This window comes from Schistocerca americana, chromosome 2 (genome assembly GCF_021461395.2).
Source record: "Schistocerca americana isolate TAMUIC-IGC-003095 chromosome 2, iqSchAmer2.1, whole genome shotgun sequence".
NCBI classification, from domain to species: Eukaryota; Metazoa; Arthropoda; class Insecta; order Orthoptera; family Acrididae; genus Schistocerca; species Schistocerca americana.
In genome coordinates this window covers 97,926,846-97,939,102 of record NC_060120.1, presented here as the reverse complement: position 1 = coordinate 97,939,102, position 12,257 = coordinate 97,926,846, and the positions used below count along the sequence as shown (strand labels likewise).

The 12,257-nt window shown below is 42.7% G+C and overlaps 1 protein-coding gene across 2 annotated transcripts in view; it reads left to right on the top strand.

The window, feature by feature from the left end:
* LOC124589612 (protein FAN-like) overlaps positions 1 to 12,257 on the top strand; it is a 201,822-nt gene that overhangs the window by 145,878 nt on the left and 43,687 nt on the right. For both annotated transcript variants that reach the window (XM_047131569.1, XM_047131568.1), the window contains one exon: positions 1,128 to 1,269. In XM_047131569.1, the coding sequence (XP_046987525.1) occupies positions 1,128 to 1,269 (142 nt within the window). The remainder of the gene's footprint in view (positions 1 to 1,127; positions 1,270 to 12,257) is intronic.

Genomic DNA, 12,257 nt, shown 5'->3' with positions numbered 1-12,257 from the left:
GTGCGTCGCTGCGGTCCGGTCCCAGGTCGACGGGCACGTGCACCTTCCGCCGACCACTGGCGACAACATCGATGTACTGTGGAGACCTCACGCCCCACGTGTTGAGCAATTCGGCGGTACGTCCACCCGGCCTCCCGCATGCCCACTATATGCCCTCGCTCAAAGTCCGTGAACTGCACATACGGTTCACGTCCACGCTGTCGCGGCATGCTACCAGTGTTAAAGACTGCGATGGAGCTCCGTATGCCACAGCAAACTGGCTGACACTGACGGCGGCGGTGCACAAATGCTGCGCAGCTAGCGCCATTCGACGGCCAACACCGCGGTTCCTGGTGTGTCCGCTGTGCCGTGCGTGTGATCATTGCTTGTACAGCCCTCTCGCAGTGTCCGGAGCAAGTATGGTGGGTCTGACACACCGTTGTCAATGTGTTCTTTTTTCCATTTCCAGGAGTGTAGATCGATTTATGCTTGTTGCATAAGCTCTCCCTTACTTAGTGTTATTTCACTATTACTTTTTCTCTTGTAGTATTTCTCTGGATACTCACATTAATTTTACTTGAATACACGTGTGGCTTGAATTCAAAGTTTGACTATCAGGGGTAAATTGCTTCATATCAGGTTGTTTGCAGTCCCTCTTAGATTCTTTATTGTGCAGAATATTATGTCAGAAAATTCTCTTTTGCTGTATGTATCTTTATGATATAATTTGTGTTCTTGAGGCAATATTTATTCAATTGAATTGAGCAATTTGCAATTGAAAAGATCAGTGGAAGAAAGTGCTATCCCACAGGAGCATATTTTGAGACAGTTCATTCTAGATGTCGGACAAGAAGAAGACAAATACAAAAACACGAAACAATTTACATACCCGAAGTTGCTTTTTGCAGTACATGTGTAATTAATTACTACCTGAACGTAGTGCATTCAGAATCAACAGATAACATGATCAGATCAGTCCTTACTATATTGAGGGTTAGCACTTTCTTTTGCTGTCCCCTTCAATTAGTTCTGTATAAGAAAGGAACAACACCATGCTGAAAATTGTTAATGTATAAATACGCTGTTCTGTGAATTACACAAACCTTGTCACTCTATAATAGCTCAGAATGTTTTTCCATTCTTTCTAGGTCACCAAGGCACAGTGTTTGCTGCCAGTTTTAGTCCTGATGAAAGTAAACTTATATCCTGCAGCGAGGATCGCACATTCAAGATTTTTGATTTAAGTTCATGTATGCAAGTGTATTCTAAAACACTTGATGAGGAGTTGAGGTTTGTATACTGTGCCAAGAGTAAAATTATTATTGATTTAATATATTTTTTTATCATTTCCCAGTTTTGATAAATCATAGAAATGACAAGACTTATCAACATAAGCTGCTGTTTACTTTATTCTTTAATATGTGACTAGTTTCAGTCAAAGACCATTATCTAGCACAAATTTTGTTAACCTCGAAATCTTCCAGACATTATAGTATGTTTCAAAACATGTCCTGTTCTAACAAGGCTGTTCCGGGATGTTGGATCTCTTAAGGCCTTTCTGAGCTTACTTAATTCATGTTGTGACAGTCTTCTTGGTCCAGAATGTATCATGTATTTGTTTGGACAGTTTATTTTTGTCCATTCTGTACAGGTGTCCAAAAAACATCACCTCATTTTGCTTATGGTCTGTGAGATCCTCACCACAGTCTGGCAGATTCTTTTGTTGCTCCAAAATTTTCATCCAGTCTCACCTGAATTGCACCCATGATTTTTTTTTGTAGGATTCTCCTTCCTGAGGTCTCCAGCTTCTCTAGCTTGCAGTTCATTGAAAGGCATTCACTGGAATACAGGCATTCTGTTGTGTCCACAATATTACATTGTCTTAGTTTGGCATCCCAGCAAATGCACGTTTTGTTGTAAAAAATTTTCTCCAGCCCATACACACTCTCAATTTTTTTAAAATCCAATTGTTTATCGCAGCTTTATCTAGTCAATTTTCTTGTATGTTCTTTCACACATAATTTGGCCTATTTCTGTTTCAAGGAATTTTTGTCCATATTCGTCATTCATCAGTAATTTCATAGTTTGTATTGAGATCCTCAGCCCCCTTGTACAAGCAGATCTTTCTAGGAAACTTTGTGGGTGTGGATGCTCACTGTGCCTCTGCTATCCAAGAGTCTCGCAAAGTCATCCACAAAGGCCAGGCAGCTGGCTTTAATTCGTAACAGATCGGGCTTATTCTTGTATTTTCAAGTTTTGATTTTGAAACTATCACCATCTTTTATAGAACACAGCTGAATAGTAGTGGTGATAGATGATCACCTGTCTCACACCTGTCTTTACTTCAAAGACCTCGGATCAGTTCTCCCACGAACTTCACTTGGGAGATTGTGCCTGTTAAGGTCTCGTTGATTATGTTTGCCAGTTTGGGCTTGACACCAAATTCCTTGATGATCCCATCCAGAGTCTCCCTGTCCATCAAGTCAAAAGTCATTTTGAAGTCTATGAAAGACAGCATAATTTTCCTGGAAATCGGCATTCTGTGACAGATGATTGGCTTCAAATTCAGGAGTTGCACAGTGCAGGAGTGGCCTTTCCAGAATCCTGGTTGTTTATGTAGGGTCACTCTATCCTAATGAGAAGTATTTTTGAAAGGATTTTAGAGGTACACAGTTGTCAGCATCATGTTTGTCCCCTTTCTTATGAAGCAGAACAATGTGCCATTTTCCATCCTTCTTTCATTACTACTACTACTACTACTACTACTACTATTATCTTTTCAGTTTGTAATTTCACAAGACTATGTTTTTATTATATTTTATTGTTTTTCGGTAAGTTTTGTTTATTTATACATAATTTTGTCATTGACTCAAAATTAAATAAGTAGACAAATAAAAATTACTGTTCCAGTTTGTTATTAAATTCTCTGGTCATTATTTTTTGGTATGTAATCAGACACACTCGTACAGTCATAGGAAAGGTTAGTAGATACAGTACCATCACAAAGATACTTGTAATATAGTTAGCTTCGCCTTTATTTTGTGCTTAACACTAGGTTCTGTTCTTAAACAGTGTTCATGCCTTGACAGAAAAGTTCTTCCCCTTTTAACACCACTTAAGTTTTGAATGGTTTTACTAAAAAAGACAGAGATCCCGTAATTGGATCTTAGTGCTGATTAAGAGAATCAACCAGAGTGACCAGTGCCCAATCCAGACATTCACACTTTGCAGCAGATAATACCCATAACAGTCTTGATGAATTGCTCTGTGGAGAGCAAATATGAGGGGCTGCTCACTAACCAGCACTGCAGGCAGTGTGGTGACTCAAAGTCTGCTGCCCTCTGGACCAAATGCATTACAAACAATCCAAAGTCTAACTGGCTGTAAAAATGTCAATCTTGAATGTAAACTGAGGGGTCTGCTGGCATGTGATCAGTACACACTCTGGTTGTGTTGATTCCAGACTAGTGAAATTCAGAAGCATTAAGATCTGAGCTGAGAATATTATGAGTATTGCTCTGCTGAAGTTTAATGTTGTTCATGCATCTTATCAAATTCTTTGTGCTCAGGCAGGCTCATGAATCATTGATAGAGTTCATATACTCTACTGCTGTGTTCAATTTCTGGGACATCAGTATTCCAGCTTGGGTGAAAGAATATTGGGTTTGTGGACTGAGGGAACCCAGTGGCTTCAAGTAGGGAATCCAGTGGCTTCAAGTTGTGGGGCAAGCCCAGCTGCTTCTACACTTGCATCTTGCTACGTGAAGTTTATCTAAATAGTCAGTAAATTATATATAAAAACAAAGATGAGGTGACTTACCGAACGAAAGCGCTGGCAGGTCGATAGACACACAAACAAACACAAACATACACACAAAATTCAAGCTTTCGCAACAAACTGTTGCCTCATCAGGAAAGAGGGAAGGAGAGGGGAAGACGAAAGGAAGTGGGTTTTAAGGGAGAGGGTAAGGAGTCATTCCAATCCCGGGAGCGGAAAGACTTACCTTTGGGGGAAAAAAGGACAGGTATACAATCGCACACACGCACATATCCATCCACACATACAGACACAAGCAGACATATTTAAAGACAAAGAGTTTGGGCAGAGATGTCAGTCGAGGCAGAAGTGTAGAGGCAAAGAAGTTGTTGAAAGACAGGTGAGGTATGAGTGGCGGCAACTTGAAATTAGCGGAGATTGAGGCCTGGCGGATGACGAGAAGAGAGGATATACTGAAGGGCAAGTTCCCATCTCCGGAGTTCGGATAGGTTGGTGTTGGTGGGAAGTATCCAGATAACCCGGACGGTGTAACACTGTGCCAAGATGTGCTGGCTGTGCACCAAGGCATGTTTAGCCACAGGGTGATCCTCATTACCAACAAACACTGTCTGCCTGTGTCCATTCATGCGAATGGACAGTTTGTTGCTGGTCATTCCCACATAGAATGCAACACAGTGTAGGCAGGTCAGTTGGTAAATCACGTGGGTGCTTTCACACGTGGCTCTGCCTTTGATCGTGTACACCTTCCGGGTTACAGGACTGGAGTAGGTGGTGGTGGGAGGGTGCATGGGACAGGTTTTCCATCAGGGGCGGTTACAAGGATAGGAGCCAGAGGGTGGGGAGGTGGTTTGGGGATTTCATAGGGATGAACTAACAGGTTACGAAGGTTAGGTGGACGGCGGAAAGACACTCTTGGCGGAGTGGGGAGGATTTCATGAAGGATGGATCTCATTTCAGGGCAGGATTTGAGGAAGTCGTATCCCTGCTGGAGAGCCACATTCAGTGTCTGGTCCAGTCCCGGAAAGTATCCTGTCACAAGTGGGGCACTTTTGTGGTTCTTCTGTGGGGGATTTTGGGTTCGAGGGGACGAGGAAATGGCTCTGGTTATTTGCTTCTGTACCAGGTCGGGAGGGTAGTTGCGGGATGCGAAAGCTGTTTTCAGGTTGTTGGTGTAATGATTCAGGGATTCCGGAGTAGAGCAGATTCGTTTGCCACGAAGACCTAGGCTGTAGGGAAGGGACCGTTTGATGTGGAATGGGTGGCAGCTGTCATAATGGAGGTACTGTTGCTTGTTGGTGGGTTTGATGTGGACGGACGTGTGAAGTTGGCCATTGGACAGGTGGAGGTCAACGTCAAGGAAAGTGGCATGGGATCTGGAGTAGGACCAGGTGAATCTGATGGAACCAAAGGAGTTGAGGTTGGAGAGGAAATTCTGGAGTTCTTCTCCACTGTGAGTCCAGATCATGAAGATGTCATCAATAAATCTGTACCAAACTTTGGGTTGGCAGACTTGGGTAACCAAGAAGGCTTCCTCTAAGCGACCCATGAATAGGTTGGCGTACGAGGGGGCCATCCTGGTACCCATGGCTGTTCCCTTTAATTGTTGGTATGTCTGGCCTTCAAAAGTGAAGAAGTTGTGGGTCAGGATGAAGCTGGCTAAGGTAATGAGGAAAGAGGTTTTAGGTAGGGTGGCAGGTGATCGGCGTGAAAGGAAATGCTCCATCACAGCGAGGCCCTGGACGTGCGGAATATTTGTGTATAAGGACGTGGCATCAATGGTTACAAGGATGGTTTCCGGGGGTAACAGATTGGGTAAGGATTCCAGGCGTTCAAGGAAGTGGTTGGTGTCTTTGAAATAGGGGAAGAAAGGTTTTTTGAAAGTATGTCGCTATTAAGGCAATTCTTAAGCTAGCACTACAAAAATTATTATTTTGGTTTCTTAGTCAGAAATTTAAAAAAATATGTTTTTCAGCATTTTTTAAATTTAACCCCTGTGGGTGTGAAATAGTGAGTGAAAACATTTTTAAAAATAAATCATCAAAGAACTACTAAATATTTTTAAGCTACATCTAGTGACAATTGGAATTTCACTTCTCATTTTCAAATAGAAAAATGCATGTTTTAATGTTTTTGGACATTCAACCCCTAAGGTGGTGAAATAGGAATGAATTTTTTTATGAAAATATTTCATTATTAAAGCATTTTTAAAGCTGAATGTATTAAAATTTGAGTTTGGTTTCGTGGTTAGAAATGGAAAAATACATGTTTCACTGTGTTTGGAAATTCAGCCACTAAAGGGGATGAAACAAGCCCATCACCCAGCCCAAACCGCTAAGGATAGAAACTTGAAATTTGGAGAGGGTGTTGATCTTATACTGTAGGCATCATTTAAGAAAGGATTGTTCAGAATTCCACTCCTAAGGGGGTGGAATAAATTATGAACTGCTTTCCGAAAATATGTCACTGTTAAGACAATTTTGAAGCTAGAACTACAAAAATGTGAAATATTTTCTTTTTTAAAAAAAAAATCATTATTGTAGAACTACTAAAGCATTATCAAAGCTACATCTATCAAAACTGGTATTTGACTTTTCGGTTAAAAATTAATAAACACAGTTTCACTGTTTTAGAAAATGCAATCCTCAAAGGAATGAAATAGGGGATGAAAATTTTTAAGAAACTATTTTGTTGTATTAAAAAAATAATTTTAAAAAGCTGCACCTATGAAAATTGGTATTTCAGTTCTCGGTTAGATGTAAAGAAATATGTGTTAGGGAATGAAAGTTTCTATGGAAATATCACCACAAGAACGCAAAAGGCATGGTTAGCAAAAACCTTGGACTCCAGCTACCAGTATTGTTTTTTGATCAGAAAAACCATGCTTTTATGGTCTTAATTAGATTAAAGAAAAACAGAACAAAAACAATCTGTGCAGACCATACACTTTACGCAATTGAAACAGTGGGCGCTAAACGAGTCTGATGTACGGCAATGTAGAAAAAAATGCCAAAGTTTTTTTGTTGTATTTCTGTCCTCTCCATTATCCATGTTTTGCACCTGAACATTTCATGAATTTTTTCTTAAGTCTTAAGATTTATATTGTTGGCTGTTAGCAACTGTAGCTTTTGATAGAAACCCTTTTGAGATGTGTAGTTCTTACTACTATGTTTTTTGTGCATCTTCAGTCTGTTCTGCTTCCAAGATAGCAAAATTTGTCATCTCATTAAGAATCTCTTGCCCAGTTTAACATTTAACAATCCTGAATATCTACATACTACACTTGCTATTCCCTTAGTTTTCGTTTGAACAACTCCCACTTAGAAATAGCCCTGTACTTCCCTCACCACCTATGTAATATACAAATCAAATATCAGCGGTAACAATGAGCAGTCCTGCCCTACTCCTTTCATGATTTAGCCATCTTGTGTCATTCCATCAGAGTTGACTAGCCAGTTTGCTTCGTGTTGTATCCATGACAGGAACGGTCACTGGGTTGCTGCTAACGAAAACGTGGCAGGACCGAATGGGTGTGGCCCACGAACAAACAAGACAGACGAACAGGAATGGAAGGACAAGCAGGACGACAGACAACCAAGCAAGACACCAATATCAACGACAAATTAATAAGCAACAGGGTCACAAGAGATAACCTCACAAAATCAAAACAATGCCCCCTCGTAAACAGGAAGTAAGCACACGCTACGTAAACACGATGTCTGTAAGCGGATATGAACCGACTCAACATGAATACTAGACTGCCTCGCTCAGTGAGAGGCAGCCGCCTAAATACACGACACGGTATGTCGCTATTGACCACTGGGACCACATGCTCCACAGTGGCGCCCTCACGTTCGACTCGGGGCTAGGAGCGCGCGGAGCCACGGGTTGCGGCGCGACTGCTGCAGAGACCTCTAGTGGTCATCGAGTTCGATGCCGTCTGGCGCAGATTTGAAGCCCACGGTGCTCAGTACCAGATCCCTCCCCCCCTGAAACTTGCGCGTAGGGGCGAAAACGCCCTGGACAGTGCCACGGTGTTCGGCAGATGGGAGAAGACCCAGGCTCATCAACTGCCGTTGTCGGGGAGGAAGGAACATCCGAGGTGTCCATGATGGCCAACGCAGAGGCCAGGGCGTCAGAGGGAGCCTCCTATCCACCTGGGGATGGGGAGGGCTGGCGGCAGGCTCGCGGGGAGACGGCAACAGGGGGCAGTGGCGGCAACTTGAGGACCACGTCTGTACCTGAAGGAGGTAGCGTAGGTGGAGGTGGCGGTGGGAGTCCCACGGGGGTACGTGGGCAGAGCTGATTATGATGGCGGTGTTCCAACCCTTTCGACGTCTACACTGACGTCACACGCTGCCCATGGGCAGTAATGACCACGGTGGGCATCCAGTCTGCCTTGCTCCTGTACATGCGGGTCCACACGGCCACGCCGGGTGCATAACGCTGAGAGGGCCGGGAGAGGGGGTGGGAGGGTGCCGGCATCAGCAAATGGAGCAGGGTCCGCAGCTGTCACCCATGGAGGAGCTCCACCGGACTATGTTCGTCAATTGATGTGGTGTGATACTTGCTCAAGAACAGGGTGAGGGCCGTTGTGATTGGAGATGTTTCAACCACCTTTGTCAACTGTTGTTTAAAAGTTCGGACAAGCCTCTCCACTGCGTCATTGGGAGAAGGGTGGAAAGGCGGGATACAGATGTGTTAGATAACGTTGGCCTGACAGAAGTCGAGGAAGAGGATGCCATGAATTGGGGGCCATTATCAGAGACCAATGTATGAGGCAGACTCATTGCATCTGTATTGACAAACAGTCCCTCTCAAAATATACCAAAGGTCTTACTGAGGCCTTTGTAGACTGTAATTACCCTCCTAACCTTGTACAGAAGCAGATCTCCTGTACCTTGTCTCTCCAGTCCCCTAGCACTTCCAACACTCCCACCATCTGGCAACAAAGGAGCACTTCTCCTCTGACTCAGTACCACCGAGGTCTGGTGCAACTGAATAACATTCTCCACCATGATTTTGACTACCTCTCGCTGTGCTCTGAAATGAGGAATATCCTACCCACTATCCTTCCCACCCCTACCTCAGTGGTATTCTGTTGCCCTGAACATATGCAGTATCGTTGTCTATCCCTTCTCCACCCATGCTTCCAACCCTTTGCCTCATGGCTCATATCCCTGAAATAGACCTAGATGCAAGACCTGTTACATACATCCTCCCACCACCATCTACTTACGCCAATTTGGCCAGAGACATCTCCTATGTCATTAAATGTGGAATTCCCTGTGTAAGCAGTTATAAGAGGGACAAACTTAACTCCGACCACTGTGCTGCTTTCAATGCGGGCATGACAACCAACAAGCTGTCGAGCTGCTGAACATGCTCCCTTTCACAATGTGTTTCACTTCAGTGTCTGCTTCACAGCCTGTGCCGTCTGGATTTTTCCTACTAATACCAGCTTTTCTGAATTGCGTAGGTGGGAACTCACCCTGAAATATATCCTACATTCCCGTAACTCCCCTGGCCTCACCCTTCACTGGTCCCTGTCCTTCAGCTGTCTATCCCCCTCCCCTACTCCCACTCCAGCACTACACAGTCTTCTATTCCACCAGCACACCCACTCATCTTTTTCCCCTTCTATTCTTCTCCACTCCACTTCCCACCCCTCTCCCCCTCCCCTACCTCACGCACCTCACCCTTCTCAAATGTCCTGACTGTACCTAGCAGCCCTACCCTGTCCCTACCACCTCCCTGCATACTCCGACAAGCAGCACTACACCTTCTTCCACCCCTATCCTGCTATCTCTCTCTGTCTCTCCCTCCCCATCGCAGCCCCCATCTTATCCCCACAACCCCCACCAGTTTGTTTCCCCCATAAAGTGTTGTTGCAGTCCACAGTCTGGTCTCAGTGGCCAGAGACAATAATCAGGTATGTGTGATTTGTGCTTGTGTGAATGTCTAAGTGGTTTTTTTTTTTTTAATTCAGAAGGTCTTTTGACCAAAAGCTTAAATGTATAGCATTCTTTTTGTTGTGTATGTCTGTGACTCAGCGTCTTCTCTGTATTGTGAGTAGCAATTTATCATTTCATTCTATTGTTGTTATTCCATCCTGTTTCCATTGTTTGATTTTAAATTTCTTTAAGTATATGTGTAGTTCAAAAGATGAATTAGTAAAAGATATAATTAATCAAGTAAATTTTGCCATTTCTCTTTGCCTCCATAACTGAGTTATCAGCATATTTGTCTGCAATGTGAAGGACCTTAATTCAGTTCCTGTTACTGCCAGGGGCTTTTTTCTTAGTGGAAAGACTGGAACATGGAGCATTCAGCCTCAAGAGGTCAGTTGAGGAGCTACTGGAAAGCAAAGTAGTGGTTCCACGTTTCAGAAAGTTGAAAGTAGCTAGGATAGAAGTCTTGTCCATTGCCACCACATCCAAATGGCTTCCAAAGGCAGAGGATGGCATTGTGGCTGATCTTCTTCACACAGTTCTTGAAACCTGATGGTGAATTTAGTTAATGATGTTCCAAAAGTAATACAACATTAAATGTATAAGGCCATTCGAGGTATAATGAAATAGGTGTCAGATGTTTTACTAAAATTGGTTAGAGCTGGAGGAAAAGTTACACAAAAGAAACTAACAAAGTTATTGTCAGAATGTTTGTGAAAGCAATCAATTTTTCCAAAACTTTTTAACAGTTCTCTAATTATTCTCTTACACAAGAAGGAGCAAGGGATGGGGTGGGGGGCAATGTAGACATGTCAACCTCAGGTTTAGCATATAGAAGATATTAGCAAAGTTACCAGCAGAATGTCACATGCTGTTGACAGTGTTCCTTTTACCTATATGGCAGAGGCAACAGGAGGGGTGGTGACCTAAAGTCCCTCATCACGAGTCTTCGCACCGATGTCCTAATTAAATTCCAAACCTCCTGCATTGTTTCATGAAGTGAGGTCATGTGATATTGTTGATACCATCCTTATCAACAACATCATCATAATCATTCCTATCATCCTTAGGATGAGGATGTTAAACTTGGCACTCACCTTGCTCACCTTGGTGCTATTTGAGAGCGAGTAGGCTATGTGCCAGCACCAGGTTTCAACTTCTTCCTTCTCTCATCATCTCCGACACAAATATGACACTACACACACACACACACACACACACACACACACACACACACACACGACTGTCGTACTTCACAAAAAAAAGTGTGTGTGGACACAAAGGAAAGAAAAAACCTTTCCAATTGGTGAATATAAATTATGGAATAATGTAAGATTTGTAGTTTTTGAGAGAACTTACGACCCAAGTGTAACAAAATATGTACTTCACAACCATTAGTATTAGGAGGACTGGCATTAGCAAACTACCTACAACTACCGTAACCAGTGAAGTTTTTCTTCATTGTTTTCAGTTTTACTTCTTAAGTTACTTCACAGGGTGGTTTGTTTGGATCTGATTTTCAGAGATTGTTGAGGCAGGGGCCACATATGGCAGTCATGTGTGCATGAGCTGTGTCTGAGTGATTGTGTAAATGTGTGTATGCTCTCATTTTCTGACAAAGACTATGGCCAAAAATTTAGTTGTGAGAGTTTGATTGTCTTTTCTGTGTGACTGTTTGCACCTCAGCAATCATCTTTACAGTGAGTTGATACCTATCCTCATTGGTACTGATTCTCAGAGTATTTGCGAAGTTATCTGTTTCATTGATTGATAACTGCAGCCTCATTTAATCAACATGGTGTCTGTGACACGTGAATAGCTGGCCACGCTTGTGGACTTCCACGATGGGCCAAAACCACAGGCCATTTCTGCAGGTATCTCTACCAGACTGGATCTGAAGCCCATCATTTCCCACTAATATGCAAACCTTACCATCAGATCTAGTCTCACCAATCTTCTGCGGGCCGGGTCTATTTGTGTGTGGGATAATGTGGCGGATTTTCATGGCTTATCCAAGAACCCAGGACTGTGGTGGTCCTCAGCAGGCCAGAGGCCATGGGCAATGGATTGCAGGAACTGCGACTGTCCCACTACAAGTACATTGTACAGTGTGTCATTTTATAGACATTTTATTTCTTCTAGTACATTTTGGCATTTTGAAAATAATTTATATATTAGAAAGTATGCACAATAAGAAGAAAAAAATTGTGGCATTTGGTGGCTGTTTGTACACTAGTAGTCACATATTTCTCAAAAGAATAATCACATAATACATGTAAAATCATAGACATAACACAGCCACTAATAACCAACAATAACGAACATAGTAGAACCAAAATTTTATTGGTGGTCACCTATAGTGTTGGTTTACACAACTGTTCCCTGCCTTATACACTTCTTTCAAGAGGCCTGCTCTCTTCTGAGGTTACTTCTGAAATCAGTGAAGGTATTTTAAATCTGTCTTGTGACTTCAAGGATATGCATATTTTTGTCACCAAATGTGTTTTATTTTATTGAAAAAAAAAATACCAATGGTGGTCTTAATAAAACAT